This window comes from Rutidosis leptorrhynchoides, unplaced genomic scaffold (assembly GCF_046630445.1).
Source record: "Rutidosis leptorrhynchoides isolate AG116_Rl617_1_P2 unplaced genomic scaffold, CSIRO_AGI_Rlap_v1 contig121, whole genome shotgun sequence".
Lineage (NCBI taxonomy): Eukaryota > Viridiplantae > Streptophyta > Magnoliopsida > Asterales > Asteraceae > Rutidosis > Rutidosis leptorrhynchoides.
This window is the reverse complement of record NW_027266376.1, coordinates 2,905-27,842: the sequence shown is the minus strand read 5'-3', so window position 1 is coordinate 27,842 and position 24,938 is coordinate 2,905. Positions and strand designations below refer to the sequence as shown.

Genomic DNA, 24,938 nt, shown 5'->3' with positions numbered 1-24,938 from the left:
AAGTTTGTTTGTAATCTATAATCTCCTAAAAATAAAACATATATCTATAAATTTTTATGATAGTTCTTACTCCAATCTCCTATAATCTATAATCTCATCAAATAAAACATATCTATAAAGATAGTTCTTACACCAAAGTCCAATTTTCGGATAAAATTGCCAAGCATAATGTGACCTAATCGTTAAAGCATTTAATTCTAGATGGGGACACGGACTTATTTTGTAGGGGAATAGAATTTAGATTGTGGGTTGATTATATTAGCCCATTGATTTTTGGACAAAAGATCTTGAATAAAAGGTGAACTCACCTTTTGTTCAAGATCTTGCCCTCATTGTATTAAGTATATTATGTATGTGTATAGAAAAGATTAAAAGCTCTCACACGTAAATAATAGATATCACTATTCATAAAACTTTAACACACCACACACATAACACTATTCCTCCCTCTATTCATTTAATATTTTATATTTTTTTAATTAATCAAATTTGAAGTAAAAATCAATTTTTTCCAATATTTTTGAAAAATACTGAATAGTCCTCGCACTTTATTTTGTAATAAGTACGTCCAAACGCCTTTGTCACAAAAATCATGTCATCATCTTATTTTCTTGAAATAAGTATGTAACACTATTCATAAAATTTTAACACACCACACACATAACACTATTCCTCCCTCTTTCATTCAATATTTTATATATTTTTTTAATTAATCAAATTGAAGTAAAAATCAGTTTTTTCCAATATTTTTTTTGAAAATGCCGAATAATTATTGCACTTTATTTTGTAATAAGTACGTCTAGACGCCTTTATCACAAATATCATGTCATCATCTTATTTTCTTGAAATTATCGAATGATAGTCGTTTTAGATTTTTCCTAAAAAATAATTCTTAAATTTTAAATCATGTAATTAAAATATTACATGCCGACAACTAACAACATATTTAATTAGAGATGAAAATTGATATGAATGTAAGTTTCGAGTTAAATTCAGTTTTCTCCTATATTTTATGTAATAGAGCTAATTAGTCCTCGCAATTTTTTTTTACAAGTGAGTACGAACATCTTTATGACACGTATTGTATTCTCCCTCCAAATTCAGTCCCAAAACTATTGATAGTGGCTGAATCGTGACATCGCTATTATAAGCATAAATATAGGCTAAATTTTTAGCAAAATAAATATCATTTTTGAAATTTTCAATTCTGTACGAATATTCTTTTTTCTTTTTTATAAAATTTTGTAGATTTGAGGTTGAAAATAGCTCGAGTACCTATTATTTTTTAATATGTAAATCTACAATAATGATAGATAATCCAAATCATCTTAGCTACATTAATCGATATATCTCATAACTAAAAATTTAATATTTCAAAAATTTTATTTACTAATTAAATACATAGATACATATTCTTCTAACTAGGATTTGTAAAAAATCTTTGTCAAGTTTCAATTATTCTAAATAGCGAAGCAATTTATATAGTATACACTCTTTTTTCGAAAGTCCATATTGTATAGTGTCTAGCATTTTAACTGACAATTTTGCGGAGTATTACATATACAAGCTCGCGACTCTGTCGCGAGCCTTCGTCTAGTATGTATATATATATCTTGATAAAATTAAAATTAAAAATAAAAGAAATAATTTTTTTTCTTGACTATTCATTCTTTAATTATTAATTATCTATTTTGTTTCGGGATTAAATTTTCATTATAAAAAAGTATTAATGAATAATGAGTATATGCATTTCTATCTATTTTTTGGGATAGGTTTGAAAAGGTATATAGATAAATTGAAGAAGAAATTATTGATCAAGATTAGTAAATTCCAGCTAGGAGGAGTGGATGTACCGGGATGTGATAGATTTCGAAAAAAATGGAGAGATTGACAAGATGTCACCCATCGTATGCAGGATGGAAAGGCCTAGGCTTCTCCGGTCATCCGATTTCCGAAACTTGGAGCCTTCCCCGACGGCTAGGTTATTGGATTTTGGCTCTTGTTTTGGATCCTTCACTTAGGCAACAAAGAAGACCTCGTTATGATAGGAAGTTGGCTCAATGGGACTTGGAAACTGAAAGTCTATCTGGTAATTAACTATTTGTTTTTTTAATTTTTAATTTCCTATACTGAGTCAATTTAATTTCGACCCATTTGGGATTCTAATTTCCATTATATTCTAGTCTTAGCTAGGACGTATTCATCAAGTAATTGTAAGAAAAAAAATCTTTGTAGGAAATGGCGATAATCATTCATGGATAACCCTTCAATTCGTCGGACCTCCTTCATTAGAACCGATTCGGCCGATATCTCCATCAAAAAATGTAATCCCTGAAACATACATTGATTGCGCCGCATTCGAGAACTCAATGTCCGATTTAATCGAAAACCTAACACCAAACGACCGTCCAGGACAACCTCCGGCTTCAAATTCCGCAATCGGATCCTTGCCTATCATGAAATTAACCGCAAACCACCTAGCTAACAACAATACATGCCCCGTTTGTAAGGACGAATTCGAAGTTGAAGGAGAAGTTAGGGTGTGGCCATGCCTACATTTCTATCATAGTGACTGTATAGTGCCTTGGTTGAATTTTCATAACGCTTTGTCCGGTTTGTCGTCACGAGATTACAGATGATCATCATGAATGTGGTGGAAATGATAGGGTTAGCAATGATGGAGATCATGGATATCAAAGTCGGAATATTCGGAGGGATGAAGATGAACATTTTTTATATTTTGGGTTTGAAGAGAACATTGCGAATTGGTGGAGGAGGGGTGAGTTCGTGTGATTTCTAGTTGGAGGCAACGGTATATAAGTTTCCTAAATAGCAGGATCGACTCTTCTAATCTAAGTATTAATTCATTTCATATTCTAGATTTCTTGATTATATATAAAAGTTTTCTTTTAATCTTTACATATACATATTTTGCATATATTTTAATCGTATCTATCGAATAAATACACACGTGTGATTCCAAAGTTTTTTTTAATTACGATTACTCAAAAAGAACCGTCTGTACATACAGACATTCATTCAATATATAGTCGATCCCGCTCAGTAAAATTGAGCCTAGTTGTTGTCGTCGTAAATAGTCTGACAAGAAAACCATATTACTTATTAATGAAATATGCTTTTTGCAGATGACTATTGGTGGGATTGGCTCATCTCCTAGCATGTAAATTTCCAATTTGATCTATATACATATAATTTGTACAATGACATTATCAAGGGACAGGTATGTAAATCTAATTCATAACATTCAAAAAGTAACAACAAAAACTATGTAATTGTATATTCTTATTGTTGACGTTGAATTACAATTTGTTGCTTGCACAAGAAGTCAGTGTAAGGCTTAAAGGGTTGCTTTAAATGAAAGAAATGTGTGTTCTCAACTCATTGAATTCTAAGGATTTTTATTTCATCTGTGTACACATACAATGCTTTCGCTTCAATTGAAAAATAAAATAAAAAATTACATATTTCTTGTAAAATAAGTAAAGGATCAACTAATACAAATTGAAAAACTATGAGGACAAAATCACACATTATCCCAATCTAAATTAGTACTACAAGCTAAAAATCTGAGCTCAATGCAACAAAATGGGAGTGATGGTGTCATCGTCGGCAGCAGCATGGATGCCTCATGATCAACCATTATTTGGATCATGGGTGGCCTCACCGTCGTCTTCCTCCTCCTCCGAAGTGGGACCCACCTCCCTCCATCTCTTTGCCACTTCCATTCCACACCTCCGTCCCAAGTTCATCCTCCACCTCTTCTTCAAGGTACTTATTTTTCTCATATCTTTTGGCAATTTCTGGGCTTGTCTTAGTTTCTCGACCTTTTTCAGTTTCTGGGTTTTGAAGAGTGATGAATTTTTCATGGTGGTTTGAATTGAAGTTGCAGTATTTGTTGTTAATATCTTTTCTGGGTTGAGCGCAATTTTTTTTATTTTGATTATGATTTTGTATACATTGAGCCCATGCCCACTTAACTTCTAAGTTCCTGTTGTGGGGATTTCGATTATTGCGTTTTGAATGAATGGATTGTCATGTTTATGGGTGTTTCTGTGTGAATGTATTTACAATTATACTACTTTTATTGAACAGAAACTCTCTAATCTCTGTAATCTACCGATAGTCGAGGATGTGTGGCATGGAAGATTTCAGTTCAAGGACGATTTCAATTTTCTTCAACATTCAAATGGCTCTTTTGATTTTGCATCCTCTCCAATGTCATTTAGCATGGGCTTCTTCAATGGTGGACAATCTTCAAGAGATTCTAAAAGTGGGTTTGATAAAAGGCGATGGACAAATGTTCTCCTTGCAGTTAATGTCTTGTGAGTACAAAATTCATGTATTCATAGTTTAGCTTAGCTTAATGGCAGTATCTTGGCTGTTCTTTTGAATTTTCCATTTTCATTATCAGCAATCTCGGCTGATCTTCCAAACATTTTACCTTCTTATTTAAAAGTTTATATTCCATTTTATAAGCTTTCGTATACCATACCACCTGTGCAGGGTTTATCTAGCACAAGTGTCCACAAAGGGGAAGTTGCTTTTATGGGGAGCTAAGGTGAGCTGTTTTAGTTGTCTAAAGAAAGTATAGTCTTACCGATTTTTTGGATTTCTCATGAAATTTTGCTAACAGTAACCTTCTGGACAGGTTAATAGCCTTATTGACAAAGGACAGCTCTGGAGACTGGTAACAAGTTCTCTTCTCCATGCAAATATTGGGCACTTAATGGTATGGTTTAAATCTAATAGCCTGTCATTACTTCTCATGTTATTTTTTATGTTTAGTTCTGATAGCGTTTGTTCATTTCAGATTAATTGTTATTCATTGAATTCTATTGGTCCTAGCGTGGAATATATTTCTGGCCCAAAGCGATTCGTTGCAATTTACTTCTCATCAGCAGTCACAAGTAACACCTTGAACTCGGTAAAATTACTTGCTTACCTATTGGTATTCTGATGCAAATTGTTTCAAGACAATCAGGTTCTCTGGCAAGTTATTGGTTCTGCAAATCGCCAGCCGTTGGTGCTTCCGGAGCAATTTTTGGATTGGTAAACCCAAATTTCATTGATAAACATTACAGATAATCCATCTTTTATAGCTATTCCTAGAAAATGAGTTTTTGCTACTTCAAAACTCTCTGTGAATATAAGTAAAATGATAAAGTTTCTGCATGTTTTCATTTAGGTTGGATCTTTCGGTGTCTTCATCATGAGGCATAGAGGTTTGATCAAAGGTGGCGAAGATGATCTCCGACATATTGCACAAGTTATTTTTATAAATATGGTAAGGGCCTCCAACATTTTTGCATTGGAAAACAGAAAACTTTATGCTGAGGCTTAAAAAAATTGTCATTCGCTAGCTTTGTGAATTCTTCAATCTAGTAAATTTCTCAATTTCGTGATAAACTTATCAAGTCACATGATGTATGACCTTGTTTCATTTTCACTAATCACAAACGCTCATGACTAAGAAAAAAGAATAAAAATTGAAACTTTTAGTCACTCGTACTAAAATCTTGCTGCTAACTCGAAAATGGCATTCTATTTCAGGCTATTGGGCTGTTATCAAAAGGCATTGATAACTGGGGACATGTAAGTGTCACTTTTTAATCTGATTATTTGATAGAGGCTTTTGTTTTTACATATCACTGGCTGTCTAAATGAATCTTGTGCAAAATTCTTGTTGTTAGTTGGGAGGTTTGCTTGGTGGATGTGCTACATCATGGTTTCTAGGGCCTGCCTGGAAGTACGAGTCCCTCTCAAATGGTCGTCGGAAAATATTTGTGGATAGGGCTCCGATCAATTATCTCATCAACTGGAACAAAGGTTCTAAGAAGCTCAACTAAACAAATTGCGTGAATTTCACGATAGTTCATAGCAATGTTGACTTTCCATGATCTAGAGAATTCAAGACTCTTGTAGTTGATCATGTACATCATCACTACTATGCATAAGTATTTGCTATGACATTTTGCACCGTTGACTGTATATTTCTGTAATGCAATTATTGAAACCCAAAAGAAAGTCTGTTCATATAATTTCATTGTTCTTGTTGTGTTTGTGGTAGACATGGCCATGGTAGGGAACCGGTCAATGCGATTCCCGTTCCGGAACTGAACCGGAATCGAAATTTTACTGTCCACTTTAAGAACTGTGAACGGTCGGTTCTAAATCTAAACCGGACCGTGGCCGTGTCTAATTCGTGGTTGTTTCTTGTTTCTAATGAAGGATTCAATGATTTGGAGCACAACAAATCCATTAATGTACAACTTGCCAAATGCATTTTGGAAGTTTTTTTCGAACATTGTATAAAGACTCATACTGTGTTCTCCAAAAAGAGAAAATGACTATACAGCCTACACATTTGAAATATATATACTTTCCACATGTAGGAGAATATTTCTGTCCTTATATAGGAACTTGTCAGAACTTGAGGGTAAAATAGTTAAAAAATTAAAACATAAAAGAAAAGTTTTTGAACGGTCAGAAAAAATAAAAATTCAAAATTTTGAAAAGGACGCGGGTTTTCCATTTCCATCTCTAAACAAATAAATAAAAAAAAAAGTACTCCAATTGGAAACTGAAAATTAATTTTCAAAAAGAAAAATCTCACTTCTGTACAAAAAACAAATCACTTTTTCAAATTTAAACGATGTTTTGGTCTCTCTCTCTCTCACTCACGCGCCACACTCATCTATCTCTCTTTCTCTCTATATATATATGAAGTTACATTTTCACAGTATCAGATCTGTTGCTTTCTTTTCTCAAGATCTTCATTGTATTCCTCCTCATTGTAAGCTCTCAACTTCTTTTTGAATGTGGGTCGTTTCTTGTATAAACGAAAAATGAAGCATTTGTTTGATTTTAGATCCTGCACATTATCTATTCGTTCAAATTACCATGTGGGGTTTAGCTCAAATTGTGTTTTTATCATCTTTAATTCATTTTTTAGTGGAATTGGAGTATTTGAATTCATATCTTACTTGAATTAATCTCTAAAGAATTGTTTTGCTGGTGCTAATTGTTTGATTTTTCATGTGGGTTGGACTTAGAATGTGTTTTTTGTACCTGGTCATTGCATATTTTAAGCTACTGTGAATCAATGAACTGATAAAAGGGTGCATCTCAAATGTGGTTTTGACATATGGGCATTGTGTATTTGTTCTGCATTATCCATTTGGTTTGCGATGGGTCCCTCAAATTCTCCATACACGGCATTGTATTAATGGACGCTGTCTTTAGATTCATTTCGAAAGAGATTCAAATTCGGTTGTTTTTTATTCAACTGCGTTTCTGTCACTGTTTGCTTCAGGCATTAAGTCAACATTGACGAGTAGATGTCCATGCTCACGTTTTATGTTGTTTTTAGTATTAATTGAACATAGATTCAATCTTGACAATGTTGTTTTAGCACATTGTAGCTGTAGGACTAATGTTGTTTCTCTGAAGACTAGAGTGATAATTGGATGTTGCTTGGTTATGTTGTCCCGACATTAATCAAATTCCTTCTTTTTCCCCTTGCAGAAGACACTGTTTGATAATTCTCCTTAAAGAAAATGGAAGCACTCCCTGACGCCATTGTTCAATACATCTTGTCACACATTAACAATTCCATAGATGTTGCATCTTGTAACTGTGTATCTAAGAGATGGCAGGATTTTGTTCCTTACCTTAAAAGTCTCTACTTTCCTCGCAACTCTTTCGACAACCACTTCTCTGATGAAACCCCCGAGTCTATTATAGGGAAGATGATTTCCAGGATCGAGTGTTTAGAAGAGCTAGTCGTGTATAGTCCATTTTCCACATCTGGTCTTGCTTCTTGGTTGCTACTAGCTGGTTCAACTCTCAAGCAGCTCGAGCTTAGAATGGATAATCTTTCCGAATCTCAGCCATCTTTGGAGAGTCCTTCAAAATTGGACTGCTTAGCAGTTGCCAAGAATTTGGAGTCCCTTAAGCTTTGGGGTGTCCTAATGATGAATTCTCCAAAATGGGAAGTCTTCCCGAAACTACAAAACCTCGAAATTGTCGGTGCTAGGGTGGACGATGCTGCATTAGTGGCTGCACTCAAGGCCTGTCCTAATTTAAGCAACTTGCTGCTCCTCGGTTGTGATGGAATTGGTACAGTTTCGATTGACTTACCGAATTTGGAGAAGTGTAAGCTGGATTTCTATGGCGTTGGAAACTCTTCACTTTTTCTCAATTCTCCGAAAATCGAATCGCTTGAGGTACAAGGTTGTAGTTGGATTAGAGTCCGTGAAACCAAATGCTTGAGGAATCTTTCCATTTCTAACAATGCTGGTCAGTTTGCTTTCTTGAAAAATTTCAGTTCATAGATCAATTTTACTTGTTCTCTTTCCTGATGATTTGATTGTTGAATTTGCATCCAGGTAGGGTATACATGGTCGATTTCGGAAAGCTTTCGGCCTTAGAGTCCTTGTCCATTAGGGGTGTTCAGTGGTGTTGGGACGCCATAAGCAAAATGCTTCAATGGTCAAGTGAAGTAAAGCATTTGTATATGAAGGTTGAATTTACTGGAGACTTTGAGACACTTCAACCCTTCCCGGAAGTTGACATCGTTGACTTTTTTAATAGCCATCCAAAACTCCAAAAGTTCGATATTCATGGAGCCATGTTTGCTGCTTTATGCCAGAAAGACAGCTTGAAAAATGTAAGTAACTACATTTCACAGTTGAAGAAATAATTTATAATTGATGTTGATAATATATATTTACTTATGGAGAATGCATATTCTTATTTCTTGCAGGTAGAATCGAGATTTGTGATTCCATCACTGGAAGAAGTGATCGTCACCGTGAGATCGCCGTTGAATGCCGAACAGAAAATGAGTACATTAGAATCTCTGTTGAAGTATACAAAGAATTTGAAGACGATGGTGATTAGGATCCTTCAAATGAAAAGCAGCCATAGTAGCACAGATGATTTCTTTGACGAGATTTGCAAGTTTAGTCACCTGAATCGGAGGATAGTTCGAATTGAATGAGTAAACAAGCAGCATTGGCATATTTCGTCCATTGTTTTAGCTCCACATTGTTTCGATTTTTGTTTTCTTAGACAAAACTTCCATTTCGATTCTCTTATTTGACAGCATTGACTGCTGATTGATTGTAACTTTTAACCTTACTGAATGATTTTGTGGTTCATAAATGAAAACAATGTTTTCACGTTTATCTTTTTATCTTTCTTGTGATGTTAGAACTTAGACGTTGAATGCAAAATATTGATCGAGTCCCCTCTTATGTTTCATTATACACATTATTACCCCTCCAGTAAGTTGACGGTTATGAAAATATTGTGATTTTTTACTACCATTTTGCAACCCATTTATTAATTTTAATTTTACTAATAAATTCATATCTACGGTCAAATTTTGTCTATGTGGCAGCAAACTTCCGACAAATTTGCACAGTCATCGCCAAACAAGCAACACATCACGTGCTGACTCAGCCAAAATGACACGTCATTATCATCAGCCAAAAGTGGCCGTTGGACCACACCAAACGGTTCTAAATTTGAACAATCCGACACCACCAAGACTTTCGTCTCGTCGAAACAAGTCGGACCATAAGAAAATTTCAAGATTCCGGCGACCACCGACGGCTGCATCGACGGATGCCGGACCACCGTCATATTATATATCTTTTTCTAGAGATTGCTTTTATATGTATATTTTTTTTTGAAAATCATACATATATATATGTATATTAAATGGTTATATATTTTCAGATAGTAGCAAAATAATTATTTTTTACATCATTAAATATATTAAATAATTATTTATTCTATATTAAAAAATTAGGTTGGGGTGAGGAGTCCCAATTTTATATTAGTTTCAATTATTTTCTCTCACTATCTTAATTTTACTGATGTAGCAAGAATCGGGACCAAACATCGGAACTAGCAGTACGGATGCTCTAACCTGCCTCTTGGTCATAGACTCATAGGGTCTCGAGTTAGGACTAAGAAAAAGAGAAGAATTCATATTTATCATGTAAGCACTTTTACCTTAAGCCTAAAGCTAGAAGCTCGCACTATGTGTCAGTCAGGCAGCTATAAATTATATCAAAAACATTTCTTTCTGCAAAAACATTGCAAGGAAGAATACAAAACTTATCTATGCTAATTCCTGTGTATCAAGAAAAAATTAGAAACCTAAATAAGTTTCTTCTTTTGAAAGTAACTCTTTAAATGCATTATCTGTAACCCAGAAGCCACAATACAAGCGCCCAACGACATGATGCTAAACCAAGCCACCCTTGCGTTTGTTGTTTCGCTCACTGTTCGCATCTCAGCTTCTCTGTTAAGTAAAAATTGTATATTCAAGATAAGTGGAAAGAAAGAAAAAGGTAAAACTTTGATTTCAGTAATGATTGCTTTGTGTACAAACGTGGAATTATACATTGAGTCATTCTTTATGCAGAAACAATAACAACGAGAAACACTGAGAAACTGTTTTTGGATAAAAATATCCCTGAACCTCTCCCTGCATAGGGGTATAAGTGTCCAAAAACAGGTTTCTCGTTGTTTCTCGCCATTTTAGTTTCATAGTTTAGCAGCTCCCTTTATACATTACCTGGATTTTAGATAAAGTAAATTCTCATGGATAGCCTCCACTGCTCCTTCGAGTTTCCTTAGCTCTAGCTCAACACCCTATAAGAATGAAAATTTCAATATTATTATAGGATTCAATAGTTTTTACTAGAGAATGAGAGCCAAAAGAAATTCAAATGACATAAACACAAAATGGATGGATTGAAAGAAGTGTTACCTCAATTTTCTCCTTTCTGGCAACGGATTCCCAATCCTTGGCAGCAATTCCGATTTTCCAGTCGAGGTTAACATTTGTCTCACCTTTACCTTGTTGACCATCAAGCCAGAAACATGCCAAGTAGTTTCCAGCCTCGGAAGTTGTCAGAGCAAACTGACCGTATGTAATACTCTCCTTGTGATACAAGTTGTTTCCATATGGAGATGTCACCTAAACACACGTCACAACATATATAGCACTCAATTACAATCAAGGAATAACAAATTTCAGAGTCACCTCTCCTACAACCCATTTTGTTGAAAAGGTCATATTATCCACTTTTCAATGTGTTAGCTCATTATTACTACCTCCGTCCGGAAATAAATGCCTATTTGCCGATCTAAGGATCGGAGGGAGTAATTTAAAATGCTATCTCCATTTTAGGCTCATGATCCCAAAATTGTGGATATCTTTCAAAACATAACTTCCCAGATCAAATAACAACAAACCCAGATGAGAAAAACATGTTCTAATTTTAAATTTCAGTTGGAAAATTCAAATTTTTTTCTTTCAAAAGTTTCAGCTTTCGATCAACTCCATGTATAAATCATAAGCCCCAACATGCGAATTTTTTTAAATTTTCCCAAATTCTATTATGAAGCATACAAATTACCCAGATAAGAACAACCCCAATTACATCAATCAATCTAATTTGTAACAAAAACAATGAAAGTTTTAAATTTTTACCTTGACGGAGATGGTGGGCAAGTGGTTATGATCTTCGGAGACGACGACATAGTCAGCTAAAACGACGACGTTAGTCTGGATTTCCTCAGAGACGCACTTGGTTCCTGATGGAGGTAGAGTTAACCAAACGGCTCGGGTTGTCGATAATTGACTTATGAAAATCAAACAGAGACTTATAAATATTAAAGGCAGAGCTCCAAATTGACGACTCCTCTTCTTCTCCATTGAACTTCTTCTGATTAAAAACGAAACGAGTTTGACTTGATGATGGAAAAATTTCTTCGTCGTGAAGATATTTTTAAGACAGAGGAAAATGGAAAACCGACGAGGAAGAAACAGTTTATTTTATTATTGGTTTTGTTTATAAACGAGAAAAGTCCGTTAATACGGTTTATCTGTTTGTTAAGATATTTATTATTTATGGTAAAAACTAAAATGGATAAAACCCCCTCTAATTTTATGAATATTCTACGATTTTCTCCCTCAGATATTATTTAAATATTATACAAATTGCCCCCTGAAGGCTAACTCCGTTAGTTTTTTAACCTCAATGAGATGTGGAGTTACACTATTGACTAGAATTGGTCAAGGGTCGATTTTCTGAAAGAGTCCGACGTATTGGTTGACGGGTCTAATGGCATGTTATTGCCGCTTGTCACTCCATGATTCGTCCACATGCCCTTTTTATTTATTGTTATGGGTCCATAATATTTCGTATATTAAATCATGTTAAAAATATAAAAAAATTATGTACATTATGGATGAAATGACTAAAATATTTATCAAATAATAATATTTATTATATGATGAATATTTTAGTCATTTCGTATCCATGGCGTAGATAGTGTGCCCATTTTTTTTTTTTTGTATATTTAGTTTTACCGGTTTGCTTGGTGTTAAAAAACTAACAGAGTTAGACTTTAGGGGGCAGTTTGTATAATATATGTGAAAGATAGGGGGTCAATTGTCTTACGATACCACAGGGGAAAATTGTACAGTAGTCATAAACTCAGGGGTTTTTTCTCTTTATTTATTGAATTCTGGAGTTGCTTTCAACTACACGTGGCATGACGTGGCATAAAAAGTAAAAGTTGTGTTTTTTTTCTCTCTCTCTCGCCGCGTTGTGTTTTGTCGATAATTTCTCTTCGAAATAAAAAAAAAAATTCCCTTCTTCTAGGGTTTCCAATTTCAATTCGACTTCAATTCATCCACAATTTGCAGAAAAATCTTCAGGTCGTCTTGAAAAATTGTTATTGACAGAGGTAGTTAATCTGTTCTCCAATTCGTTTGAAGTTCTATTTATTTTTTACTGGTTGCTTGTTTCTCGAGAAAATCGAAAGAAAATTCTATAAAGCTCGATATCTGGTTTTGTTAATCCGTATAGGTTGGCTGAATTGAATCTCGATTTCGTTATCCTCTATACTGGGATACGTCGATGTATATATTGATGATATTTTGCGATTTATAGTAAAATTGGTATTTGTCTTATGTTTATATGCTTAGCTGAGGCGCCAAAGTGATTAGTTAGTTACTGGAAATTCGATTCTATTAGTAGTAAGTGATAGTTTTGTTTTCCGGTGCAGGGAATATATTGCTCTATATTCGAAGTTCGGAGAATCAGTGTGTTTTTTTCTTGTCAAGCGTACAAATTATTAGGATTAGAAGTTGAGATTGTAAAAAATGCCTCGGGAGTTATCGAGATCCAGATCTCGGTCACCTTCTTATAGGCGTCGGCGTTCACCTTCTTCTCACAAGTATACCAGTAGAAGGAGCAGAAGAGACTTGAGCCGTTCGCCGTATTCATCACATTCTTATAGCAGGTGATCCCGTTTGTGTTCTAGCTATTTTGGTTAGACTTTTTATTGATGTTAAGAAAAAATCAAAGAAAATCATATCTGCTTTTGTTAACTGTACTCATCTTAATATCTTAACCTTCTTTATTTATCATCTGTAGCTTGTTTCTTACACTCTGTTCCTATTAAAGTAGAATGTTAGCGTACTGGTACTGTTTAATTTTCACTGTAACCGAAAGAATCAGGCATTATGTTAATTTTATCTGATGATATCTATGTAAACTTATCTTCTGGGATTTATTTACTTTCGAAAGTACATATTTCAATATCAACTCTAGATAAATTGTGGCTGCCACACATACCAACATGGAGGTCCAATTGTGTTTTTGTTGAATTTCGTGACATTGTTTAGGGTTATGAGTTCTCTCTCCAAAATTGGACAGTAATAGATAGTGCTTACTTTCTGGTAGTTATCTGGATTCTGGCGTTGATGTTGGGAAACACATCGCTCTCCAGCTGGGTTTGATTTACTCACTGATTTTAACGCGGATCATGTTTTGCTTTTTTAATCATTTACCTTATCCGAGTCATTTGTCAACCTATTGTGCGTGGCTGAGTCTTGGGAGTTAATTTTATACTTGGAAAAACAAGAGAAATGCATTATAGCTGGTTGGAGCCATTAGATAAGAGGGCTGTAGGATGCTTACAATTCAAAATAAAATTGCGAATACTCGATTTCTTCCCATCTTAAAGGATGGGAAGTGAGCAGGTCATGAATGTCAATGGGTGTCCTTACGCTGCTCGATTGTGATATTAGCTTCTACTTATGCTAAAAGATCGCTCACTCAATGGTTATTCATAAAGTGTTGAGGTAACTGTACTTACTTCTATATCTATGTGATGCTAGATGATCAAATGAGAAAAAAGATGTTTATTTACGTGTTTTCTTATGGCCGAAGATTCTGGCTATTGCTTAAATTTTCCCTTTATTATACAGACGCAAAAGTCGTTCCAATTCTCCACGGCGCAGAAGAAGCCGTTCTTCCTCAAGACGTCATCGGAGTCGTTCTTTGACTCCAAGGCGTTACAAGAGGCAGAGAAGTAGGAGTTCATCTCTGTCTCCTCCTCATAAATCTTCTAGCCCAAGCCTTGGGTCAGCTGAGCGCAAAAATGCTGGTGAAAAACTGAAAATTGAAGAAGAGAAGAAAAGGTGAAGCAGTTATCTATTTTCCTGAAACTATTCTTTTTCTTATTCCATATTATCAATATCATTGGCCTCCGGATTTCTAACTATATTTTGGGAGGCATTTGAACATATTATTAATGGGTTTCCTGTGCTTGTGTGATAAGATCAGAGTTACTATTGCTGTCTGGTTTAGATTTATATGATGTTTCATACAAAGATAAAAATAATAATAATAGGTGTGCTATTCGTATAGTTTATAGGTCTATGACATAGATGGGTATAGCTTATTATCTATCGAACTGGATTAACCATACTGCCATGTGAGGTTTAATGGTCGATAGTTTTAAGTGACTGATATAGTGAAAGGTTACCAGCATTTTTGCAATGATGAGAATTCCGGTAGTTCTCTCCTTTCCAAAAACAATGTTGTGTGGCATGTCATTATACTGACTTGAATGATTCCGTGGTTCATGAAAAAGCTTCATGTTGTGGTGGTTAACTGGTGTTCTGTTGGTAGTTGATGATTTGTTGCTGTATTATTGTTGTGCACTTTAACATAACAAATATAAGTGTTTCAAATATCGATGATGCATATTTTTCTGTTAGATACCTTCTTCTGCTATCAATGAAACAGCTCACTTCAACTTAAAAAATTTACATTTAGGCATTTGTAGGAGCATGCATGTCTTGTGTCCTTGATCGGGAACTGGCTTGAGGTTTTTGTTATTGGCCCTGTCTGCCAATATATGTTGTAAAGTTGGCAAGTCTTAGAATTTACCAGTGAGAGGCTCAAATCTTGATGTGTTTGTGTCATATAAATTCGACTGGTTACTTTGACATTCTTCTCCACAGGATTTTCCAAAGGAAGATACTGCTATTATTCAACTTGTTATATATGATGATCTGATTGGATTCCTCATTTTCTACTGTTGACCAGTTTTGAAACTCGTTTGTTCTGATCCTGATTCGGTTAGAGGTATGCCTTAAGCATATATGTTTAGTGCTGTTGTCATCATGGAAGGTTAACTTGCAAAACACGCAAGAAGAGAAAAAGTAGAATTTTCAGGACTTTGCTATTGTTTGATGTTATGTCATCTGGATATGGGTACATCATCAACCAAAAGTGTGTTTTCCATCAAATTTTTATCGACATTTTCCTAAACTTTTTATTTTATCACTCCAGGCGTCAACAGGAAGCAGAGTTGAAACTTATAGAAGAAGAGACTGCTAAGAGAGTCGAAGGAGCAATTCAAAAGAAAGTTGATGAAAGTTTAAAGTGCCCAGAGATTAGGCTTGAAATTCAGAAAAGACTCGATGAAGGACGCAAGATACTTCATGATGAAGTCGCTGCACAACTTGAAAAGGAAAAGGAAATTTCCCTTATCGAGGCTAGACGGAAGGAGGTAATATATTTTACAATGGTTTTACCTCACTTGTGGCACAAGATATTGAATTTTTCCATTCTTTGATTCTAAATAGTTGATGTTTTCGCTTTACAGGAACAAGCTAGAAGAGAAAAGGAAGAGCTTGAAAAGATGGTTGAAGAGAATCGCCGGCGGGTGGAAGAAGCTCAGAGGAGAGATGCTGAAGAGAGGCTGAGGAAGGAGGAAGAACGATATAGAGAGTTGGAAGAGCTCCAAAGACAAAAAGAAGAAGCAATGAGAAGAAAGAAATTGGAAGAGGAAGAAGAGCGTAAGAAACAAGCCACACTCTTGGGCAAGAACAAGTCTCGCCCAAAGTTGTCATTCGCAATCGGTTCCAAATGAAAGAATAAAACTTGTCGGAGCAAACTTTTTTCTTCTGCAAATGGATGGACAAAAATGTATTGTGTCATCTATACTATGAAGATTATCATAATATATTTTATATCCCATTTTCGTGTTATACCTGCGATCTGCTATGGCAACGTATCTCTTTCTTTCGATTTGAGGTTCGTACATGATTAGTCTAATTCAATTTGTGATTATCGAATTCAAGATGCAACGTTTCCATCCAAAAACCACATTGAGCGACTTCGGTTGTGATACGATTGTGAATTCGGTTGATAGTCTAGACAGAAATTGTAAGCACTTGCCAAAATCTGAGCGACTTCGGTTGAATTTTTCCATTCTTCCGGGGCAGCTCAAATTCTGGCCTACTTTAAACTTTAACAGATTGGTCCCTATATTCTCAAAATTGGTCAGGTTCATCCAATGTCTGTGCTTTTTTGGTTCTCTTTTGAGAATTATCGCTCTCTACAATTAACTTGACCAATCATAGAGGTGTATCACTTCTATTCACACATTCCTCAATAGTTAAGCTTCCAAGATTTGGTGTGGAGATGAAATACTCATCACTTTTCCATATGCAATTCAGTAAAACCAACTCCTCGAGAGCTCGAAACTCAAGTAATTGATCGACACCTTTAAAAACAGAAATACGAAGATGAGACGGTTAGGATTATGAGAGTCAATTCGCATAATCTATTGTATAGCTGGAAAACTGGTTCTTTAAAGTTCAGGATGCAATTTTTATTTCGTGATGTTTCTTGTCAATCAAGCTTCGCAAATTCGTTAACTTCTACTACAAACCACCGTCAATGGTAGAATCATAATGCTTCAAATAAGATAGTTAGCAACAATAGATTATTATGATTCATTCACTTTTCATTTGACAAGAGCGAAAAATTGCTTGTTTATGAACTGTACAATATGCCTCATCACACAAAACAACTTTTCTTTTATTAATCACAAACCTAACAACAAATCATCACAAAGGACTTTATCTTGAAAATCTAACAACTTTCATAATTGTTCAGGGAAAACTTTCCTCATGAAATTCATGAAACGTTTGGCGTAGACTTTTGGTGCGATGACAGATATCGACAATGGGTCGAATTTCAGCGATTTAAGAGCATGTTCTGTTCTCTTCTTCACGTTGTAGGATTGTAGTATATCGATTATCCCCATGTAGAGAACAACATCATACACTTCAAAAATTTCTATCTCGGATGATTCAGAGTCCAGCCATAGCTTGTGATTGGCCTGAGCTGGCATGTTTACACCTAATTGCACTCGTAACCTGGATAAACAAAATATGAGTCCTGGGGTTAAAAAGAAAAAAAACATCTTAGAAATTCTAGAGTTTTCCTTTTATATAAAGCTAGCTACCTTCCAGTTTCAGGGAGTATAAGATCAACTTCCTTCTCGCCAAGGGAGAACGCTCTCAACGCGCTCCCTCGGATGTGAGGACCTGGCGCACTCCTCATAACACTTGGCTCATGGCTCACCAGAAGCAGTCCTTTCGGAGGAATCGACAGCCCCCCTTGAGATGTTCCACCTACAAGATTCATAACAGTGACCAATTCCTTTCAAGAACAAAAGAAAATGGCCAAATTGTGTAAATCGATAAAGTACAGGAACAAATTCACATTTAGTTACCTTCGATGGATGCTGAATTGTCATGATCAGCAGCTGCATGAGGAGGTTCTAAGAAGCCTTTCATATGATCAGGAGCTCTAAAATGTAATCCTAACAGAAGACTGTAATCAATAATATTTTGTGACTCCAAGAAATTACAGTCCAGAGAAAGTTGTCTGCAATACAGAAAAAGAAAGCATGACGAACAGAAAAATTTAATCTCCTTTCATATCTAGAAATTAATTTTGGGCTGAGAAATGAAATACTATCAACTTACTGGAAGAGAGACTCTCGTAATAACTTGTCCATGCAAAAATCATAGGCAAGATCAAGATCTTTTAGAGTTGCGTTCTCTTGAATTTTATGTTTTTCGGTAAATCTTCCATGAGTTGAGCCTTTAAGATCATAACGTTGATGAATTCTCAACTCTGTACAAAACATATTCCCCATTACCACAAACCTTACCTTTCTTCCACCACTTAATTTTATCTGATGCAGCCCAAAGAATTTTGTTATCAGAGTGTTCTCGTGGTTTTTCACATGGTGGTAATAATCTGGAAGCATCCTCAAAAATACCTACACGATAAAATTTGAGTTAAGTTTGAAATAAATAAAAGTAATTTCTTGATATTAACTTACGAATGGGAAAATTTTGAACCTTGAGTTCAGATCCTTTTAATGTCTTTATGACAAATCTATCATCTTTTGAAAGATAGAATAAACTGCCACTTTTTCCGGGAGACGAAAGTTCCCTGAGACCATCATCCCCACAAATGGACATCATGAACTCTGCTGGATCTAACTTGAACAGCTCCCTCAAATTCCTGATAATTTAATTAAATTGTAACAATGATACTTCCTAGTTTATATTATTTCAAATGAAAAATAAGAAGATTGATGAATGAATATTTACCTAAAAACCATAGGGCAATAATCTTTCCATTGAAAATCAATAGAACGGTGTGGAGGTGTAAATTGTGAGCCTTTGCTAGGAAAATACATTCTTATTCTTGCTCGATCACCGAAATCAGAACCTCTAACTTCTCGAGAAGGCACTGGAGTTATCTTTCCTACAGTGTACCTGAGAAACTTTAAATTAAGAAAAAAACAAACAGAAGCACTGAATTTTGATATTTAAATTATAAAATTCCATTTACAGAAGAAAAAAGTTAATTACCTGATCCCGAGTTGCAAATTAAGCATCAGATAGTAACTCCGGTGACTGTCAAAAATCTGTATACAAGATTTCTTTTTCGTTTCCTTTGAATGGAATAAGTTCTTTGCTTTTCTTTTCGATAAACTGGCTGAACTTTTAACTCTTTCTTTAATTAAGACTCCCTGCATATATTCCCTTTCATAAATCAATGTATTGTTTCTTTTTCTTCATCTTCTTCCACACCATTTCGATTTTCGTCAGAGAATCTGCTCGAGGAATCTCGACATGTCACTGATTGATCAGACAGTTCAGCACTTACATCTAGAGATGATCCTCTACGAGATGCTCTTCGAAAGGAATTACTTTTAATTATACTACCAATTGGAATTCTTTCAGAAAGGCTACGTGCAACTCTTGGCTTTCTTTCATGATCCAAATATGAATTAGACAATGCAACATTGTCTTTCTTATTACTATTAAACTCTAATGAACTTCCTATTGTCTTTAGTTCAGGAATATGTTTACTTCCTGCCGGATAAAAAGTCCCTTTCCCATCTTTCAACCCTTTCGACCATGTTCCGAAATAATACGATCCGTCCTCACCAAATTTATAAATTCCGAAGCCGTCTCTAACCCCGTTCGACCAAAATCCGTCAAAAACGTCGCCGTTTCCCCACTTCATAACTCCTCTCCCACACATTTTTCCATTACTCCAATGTCCAATGTATGTGTTCCCATTACTACTCCAAGAATAACTACCACAACCTTCATGAACATTTTCTTTCCATGACCCTTCGTAAAAATCTGAATTACTGTAATCTTTTTTACCGAACCCATGTCGAATATTCATCCTCCAACCTCCTCTATAGATAGAACCATCCGTGCTGGTGAAGGTTCCGGAACCATGAAGATAACCACCAGAGAAATCTCCCTCATATTTCGCTCCTGACATCCAAATGATCTGTCCTTTCCCTGTCATTTTGCCGTTTTCCCAATCGCCATCGTAAATCGTTCCATCTGACCATGTATATTTCCCCCTTCCATGGGGAACTGCTCCCTTATAAGTACCAGCATACACATCTCCATTTGAAAATAAGTTTTTGTTCAGCCTGCAAGATGCAAATAAAAGAAAATCCACATAATATCAGCAAATCATATATGATTTCTCATTAAGAAAGATTTTGGAGTCATTATCATATATTTTACCTTTCCATATTTTCCATGATTAATGATCTTAGCATAGGCATCTCTTTCGGCTCATCTCTCAAACAAGAGAATTTGTTTCCGGTTAATAACAGAATGCCCTTCGAGACTGATAGATTGAAGAGAAACAAGATCAAGAACAGAATGTCAAAATATAAATGCTAAAATGACATCTTCTTTAGCTTTTTAAGGTTCCGTTCATTGTTTCAGAAGAAGGTTTCGTTTCAAGTACAGAATCTATGTCTTGTCAAACCATCATTCATAACATGAAAACCAAACATTAGGCATCTAACCATGTGAAATATTAAAAATTAAAGCATAAAATTCAACCAAACACGAAATTAGGCATAAAAATTAAGTAAATAACTCAAGATACCCAGAACTTACTTCTCATTTCAATTAACATAATCAAAGCACCTTAAACTGCTAAAATTCAATCTAATTAAGAAAACCCTAAACTGATAATTAAAAAGGGTATGATTGAAATCAAACTTACCTGAAGAAAATGACTTCAAAATGAAACCTTTTTCTTGATTGAGCTCAAACCCAATGCTATTTCTTGGTGGGGTTTTGAATTTAATGTCCCAAGAAAAAGCAAAAAAGCATAAAAAAGTTTATTCACCTGAAGAAAAAAAAAATACTAAAATAAGAAAAAAGAAAGCATCTTGCGTTAGAAAATACATAAAGATTACTCAAAATCCAGATCCTCTTCTTGAGTTGGAAATTAACTTCAAAGTCTCTCCTTTTTCTTTACTCTCTTAGTTTGATAAATAAATAATTAATTAAATAAATAAAATTTGAAACTTTGTTTTATTGTTGAGACAGCTCAACATACACAGACACAATCTCCTTCTCTGCCTATAAAATCTTCAAGAAGGAAGGAGGTGGTGTTGTGGTGCTCTGTTATGAACAGATCTTTAGATAAATTACAAACTAGCCATTAAGGTTTGGTCTGCTATGATATTTACCCATTTATGTCTTAGAAGTCAATAAAACGTCCCTAATTTTACCCACAACTAGTTGACACAACTTTCATTTTTAAGTTTTAATTGGCCACAATTTTTTTTGACGTTCCCGACGGGATTCGAACCTTCAACCTCTCGAAGAGGAAGATGATGCCTTAACCATTAGACCACGGTCCTGGTTGGTAATTGGCCACAATTAATTATCATATATAATCTTTTTTATAATTAAATGTCTAATGGAAGAGTATTGTAATCTTTAATATTCACGATCATTTATATATATATATATATTCCGAATATAATCCACCTATAAATCTTCAATGTTCACTTTCTTCGAATCTTCAATCCTTCAAAAGAATAAATGTTGAATCATTAGATCAATATTATAGCTGGCATGTTTTACAATCATTAGGATTTTCAATCCTCACAAAACTCTAAAATATGTCAATTTAAAATGATCCGAGGGAGTAGTAGGATAAATAACACTTTTTATAAAGTATTTCGTCTTACTACAAGAATCAGGGGGTAATTATGGTTGTTTTGAAATATAAAACAAAAAAAATGAGGGTAAATATTACAGTAATGAAAGGTAAGGGGCTTGTTTTTAATTTACCATGTTTCTTTTCTCCACATGGGAGAAGAGAAAAAACTGCTGAAAAGACAAAAATTGGCTTCCACGAATAGATGTCGCGCGTCATATTTCCACGTGTCATTCAGTGTCCTGGTCATGGCATACTTTTGTTTATCTGTTTCAGTCAGACTGACGGCTGAGCTGACCATTTGCTAACCTCAGAAACATGTTCAAAAGTGTATATATATATATGTATATAATGTTTAAGGAAATATCTAAATACGTACTTAAACTTTTAATTCCTCTTTTAGGAGCACCTGTAGGATTAAATTGCAATACGTATTTTGTATATTTTCAGGTTAAAATTTTCAAGATTGTTTAATTTTTATTTTTTTTCCGAAAGTCGGGAAAACCTTAAATCATTTATTCAATTGTATTTTCAAGGTCGTTTAATTTAGAGACAGATAATTCGTCATTTTGAAAAGGTAAAAAAAATAGTGAAGGACCAATTCAAGTGTCTTTTCAAGGTCATTTAATTAGAGATTTTTTTAGATCTCTTCAGATATTTTCACAGTCGAGAGGCTAATCGCTCATTCCAACTGTCAGTACACAAAATGATTGAAAATCGGCCACATAACTTTTTCTATTCGTAGAGATTAGGGATCGAACTCCGGACCTATTGGTCAAGAGATGCGAAGATAAAAGATTATGCATGTTTTTTTCTTTGTTAGTTGTTGCGTGTAATTTTCCACTTATTTTCGTAGGTTCCATTTCGATGGTTTTTCTTTATTGGAAAGTTACATGTAGTTATTGTTATATTAGTAGTGTATAGTTTAGACTTTAGACTTTATGAGAATCATTAAAACAAATCATTAATATTATATGATCGATAACTTATTAAAATCGAGTTAGATAGTCAATTAGGCCGCCGTCATCTAATGGCTAATATATTTTTTTATTATATAACGAGTTTAATGTTCGTGGAGCGGATTTTTGATGGTACATCGTATTAATCATATAACAAAAATGAGTTAAGCAATTTATATGTGGGTTGCCACACATGTAAGTAATTAATATTTTAAGCATAAGTTTTATTTATCAAAGATATGGAGTAATTAATTTTCTGGGGCTGGCCTAATTTTGAAAGATGAAACATAATTATTTAAAAATAATGCTAAAGTAGGCCAACAAATATTTAAAAAGCTATATATTTTGTTTAGCAAAAGTAAGTGGGGATGCCTCATTATTTAAACGACGAAAGACATACACACAGCTCATCTCGACGTGGATTCTCATGCTCTTCTCGTTTCAAGGTGGTCACGAGTCGATTCAGGTGTCTATTGGTTCAAAATTCAATACTCCCCCCCGTTCCTAACTAATCTCGTCGCTTTTTTTTTAATGTAAATTACATAAGAAAACGACAGTTAATTAGGGATGGAGGTAGTATTTGACTGAGTTTGTATTGTTTGCAATTAATATTGTTGATATGTAGTATTATACTCATTCCGTCCGAAAATACTTATCACTTTTCCTATATAATTTTTTTAGTCAATCAAGAATCGAGTGAAAATAAAACTATGAGATTCAATTGTTTCATTAAGATTATTTAATTTTTCACATGATATTATTCTGTACACAGAACAGACACTAAGAAGAAGAGTTGATTTAACGATATAGATTCAACGACGCACTTTATTACATCGTCAAATCATGTATTCAGCGATACAATATTGAACTTGCAATACAATTAATAAGCGGAGACCTGTAAATAATGAAGGGACACACGGCTAATTTGGCGACGCAAATCGGCGGCACATCTGTTTAGCGTTGTCAAAATATGATTTAGCAATGCTAAGACGTGCATCGTCATGCTATGAGTTTAGCCACACAGTAGCCAAATTTTTATGTCACTAAGACTGCAGTGGCTGGAAAAATTGACACCTAAATGAAATTTTATTATCGCGACGACGTAACCTAACGACACAATTTTGGTGCTTGGCGACGCATCATTCATGTCGCTGAATTGCTTTGTGCGTGTAGTGAGAAACCATATATGCATACAAATTTGACCTGTCTAGAAGCAATTAAAGCTATGGCCAAAATTCGGGTGGACTACAGTCATGTGGTTTGAAAATGAAAAGTGGACATAAAAATAAGGATATGGAGTTTTAGAAACTCAATTTTGCTTTCTTCAATTTTATCATCGGACCCATGTGTCTTTTTATGTTTTGTTTTTATTTGTTAATATATCTTAGTCCTTATTAATTTTATAAATTTATAGTTTGGTCCTTACAATATTTTTTCTAATTTAGATTCTATTGTTAATAGATGATTATTTAATTTTGATAATTCTTTTTGTATATCATTATTTTTAGAAGACGATGGTTCTTCTTCTGATATATAATTAATATTGTCTCTAATTAATTACTTACTTGGCCTACGAAATATTTGTTCTTTTATTATTGTATTATCTATTCTAGGTACCGAACTAATTAGTGTTGTTGTTATTGTTCCTACTTTTGCTGTGACGCCAAATAGATCTTCTAAATAAATTTTATCTTTATCTTTGACTTGTATACTATGATGACTATGTGATAAAACATATCCTATTTTCATAAGTTATTGTGAATGGATATTCTTCTTTTGCCATTAAATTATCTCTATAAAATTTATATGCTATTATTAATGATCTATCTAAATTTTTTGTACATAGAGGTATTCCTAGTTGTAGTGATACATTAAATTTTAATTTTATATATGCTAAATTTCCATTTACTATTCATATTATTCTATCTCGTGGATCTTGAATTCTATCATCACAAATTGCTAATCTTATTGGCGAATCTATTCCTTCCATGAATGTTGATTTTATTAAGATCTGAACAGTTGATATGTGAATATAACCTATTTTCTTTCTTTCTTCTTCTTTTATATTTAGTTTATCAATTTTTTCTTTAATTTCTCTACCATTTATAATAGGTATACTTGTTTCTCCAGTTGTAGTTGAAATTTCTATTAAATATTCAGCAGTTATTTTTTCCAAATAAAGTATATTTTTTCTACTTGAAAGATTTCTTAATGACTTTTTTATATCTTGTCCTTCTTTTATATTTAATTCTTCTTTTTTAATCCT

The 24,938-nt window shown here is 34.2% G+C and overlaps 5 protein-coding genes across 6 annotated transcripts; 3 read left to right on the top strand and 2 right to left on the bottom strand.

Annotated features, from left to right (window-relative positions):
- The first annotated feature begins 3,606 nt into the window (after positions 1-3,606).
- Positions 3,607-5,867, top strand: LOC139881158 (RHOMBOID-like protein 10, chloroplastic). Its single transcript, XM_071865674.1, has 9 exons — positions 3,607-3,789; positions 4,114-4,343; positions 4,525-4,579; positions 4,670-4,750; positions 4,832-4,928; positions 5,003-5,070; positions 5,207-5,305; positions 5,572-5,613; positions 5,712-5,867. Exons 1-9 carry the CDS (start codon positions 3,607-3,609, stop codon positions 5,865-5,867), a joined length of 1,011 nt encoding a protein of 336 aa, XP_071721775.1.
- Positions 5,868-7,577: 1,710 nt separating this feature from the next.
- Positions 7,578-9,022, top strand: LOC139881155 (F-box protein At1g10780-like). The gene is made up of 3 exons (XM_071865671.1): positions 7,578-8,319; positions 8,409-8,689; positions 8,786-9,022. Exons 1-3 carry the CDS (start codon positions 7,578-7,580, stop codon positions 9,020-9,022), a joined length of 1,260 nt encoding a protein of 419 aa, XP_071721772.1.
- Positions 9,023-10,191: 1,169 nt separating this feature from the next.
- Positions 10,192-11,758, bottom strand: LOC139881157 (transmembrane emp24 domain-containing protein p24delta3-like). The gene is made up of 4 exons (XM_071865673.1): positions 11,534-11,758; positions 10,808-11,017; positions 10,613-10,689; positions 10,192-10,336 (listed from the first exon to the last, which is right to left on the bottom strand). Exons 1-4 carry the CDS (start codon positions 11,756-11,758, stop codon positions 10,192-10,194), a joined length of 657 nt encoding a protein of 218 aa, XP_071721774.1.
- Positions 11,759-13,213: 1,455 nt separating this feature from the next.
- On the top strand, positions 13,214-16,278 carry LOC139881166 (uncharacterized). 2 transcript variants are annotated; one of them, XM_071865682.1, is made up of 4 exons: positions 13,214-13,353; positions 14,324-14,536; positions 15,696-15,915; positions 16,012-16,278. In XM_071865682.1, exons 1-4 carry the CDS (start codon positions 13,214-13,216, stop codon positions 16,276-16,278), a joined length of 840 nt encoding a protein of 279 aa, XP_071721783.1. The 2 variants fall into 2 exon arrangements, with proteins under 2 accessions (XP_071721783.1, XP_071721782.1); XM_071865681.1 differs by having other exon boundaries at positions 15,696-15,933.
- A 1,017-nt stretch (positions 16,279-17,295) lies between these two features.
- On the bottom strand, positions 17,296-20,289 carry LOC139881156 (phosphatidylinositol 4-phosphate 5-kinase 7-like). Its single transcript, XM_071865672.1, is given in 9 exon segments — positions 17,296-17,572; positions 17,662-17,830; positions 17,932-18,086; positions 18,188-18,486; positions 18,569-18,734; positions 18,824-18,991; positions 19,088-19,287; positions 19,290-20,175; positions 20,273-20,289. Coding segments are annotated over 9 exon segments (2,337 nt in total).
- Positions 20,290-24,938: the final 4,649 nt, after the last annotated feature.

Bases quoted from the DNA above. Each gene is read 5' to 3' on its own strand.
- LOC139881155 (XM_071865671.1), top strand. From the start codon at position 7,578: ATGGAAGCACTCCCTGACGCCATTGTTCAATACATCTTGTCACACATT. The intron at 8,320-8,408 runs GTCAGTTTGCTT...ATTTGCATCCAG, and splicing joins TTCCATTTCTAACAATGCTG to GTAGGGTATACATGGTCGAT. The intron at 8,690-8,785 runs GTAAGTAACTAC...TATTTCTTGCAG, and splicing joins AGAAAGACAGCTTGAAAAAT to GTAGAATCGAGATTTGTGAT.
- LOC139881158 (XM_071865674.1), top strand. From the start codon at position 3,607: ATGGGAGTGATGGTGTCATCGTCGGCAGCAGCATGGATGCCTCATGAT. The intron at 4,580-4,669 runs GTGAGCTGTTTT...CCTTCTGGACAG, and splicing joins TGCTTTTATGGGGAGCTAAG to GTTAATAGCCTTATTGACAA. The intron at 5,071-5,206 runs GTAAACCCAAAT...GTTTTCATTTAG, and splicing joins CCGGAGCAATTTTTGGATTG to GTTGGATCTTTCGGTGTCTT.
- LOC139881157 (XM_071865673.1), bottom strand. From the start codon at position 11,758: ATGGAGAAGAAGAGGAGTCGTCAATTTGGAGCTCTGCCTTTAATATTT. The intron at 11,018-11,533 runs GTAAAAATTTAA...ACGTGTGTTTAG, and splicing joins TGCCCACCATCTCCGTCAAG to GTGACATCTCCATATGGAAA. The intron at 10,690-10,807 runs GTAACACTTCTT...TCATTCTTATAG, and splicing joins CCAGAAAGGAGAAAATTGAG to GGTGTTGAGCTAGAGCTAAG.
- LOC139881166 (XM_071865681.1), top strand. From the start codon at position 13,214: ATGCCTCGGGAGTTATCGAGATCCAGATCTCGGTCACCTTCTTATAGG. The intron at 14,537-15,695 runs GTGAAGCAGTTA...TTATCACTCCAG, and splicing joins ATTGAAGAAGAGAAGAAAAG to GCGTCAACAGGAAGCAGAGT. The intron at 15,934-16,011 runs GTTTTACCTCAC...TTCGCTTTACAG, and splicing joins AGGTAATATATTTTACAATG to GAACAAGCTAGAAGAGAAAA.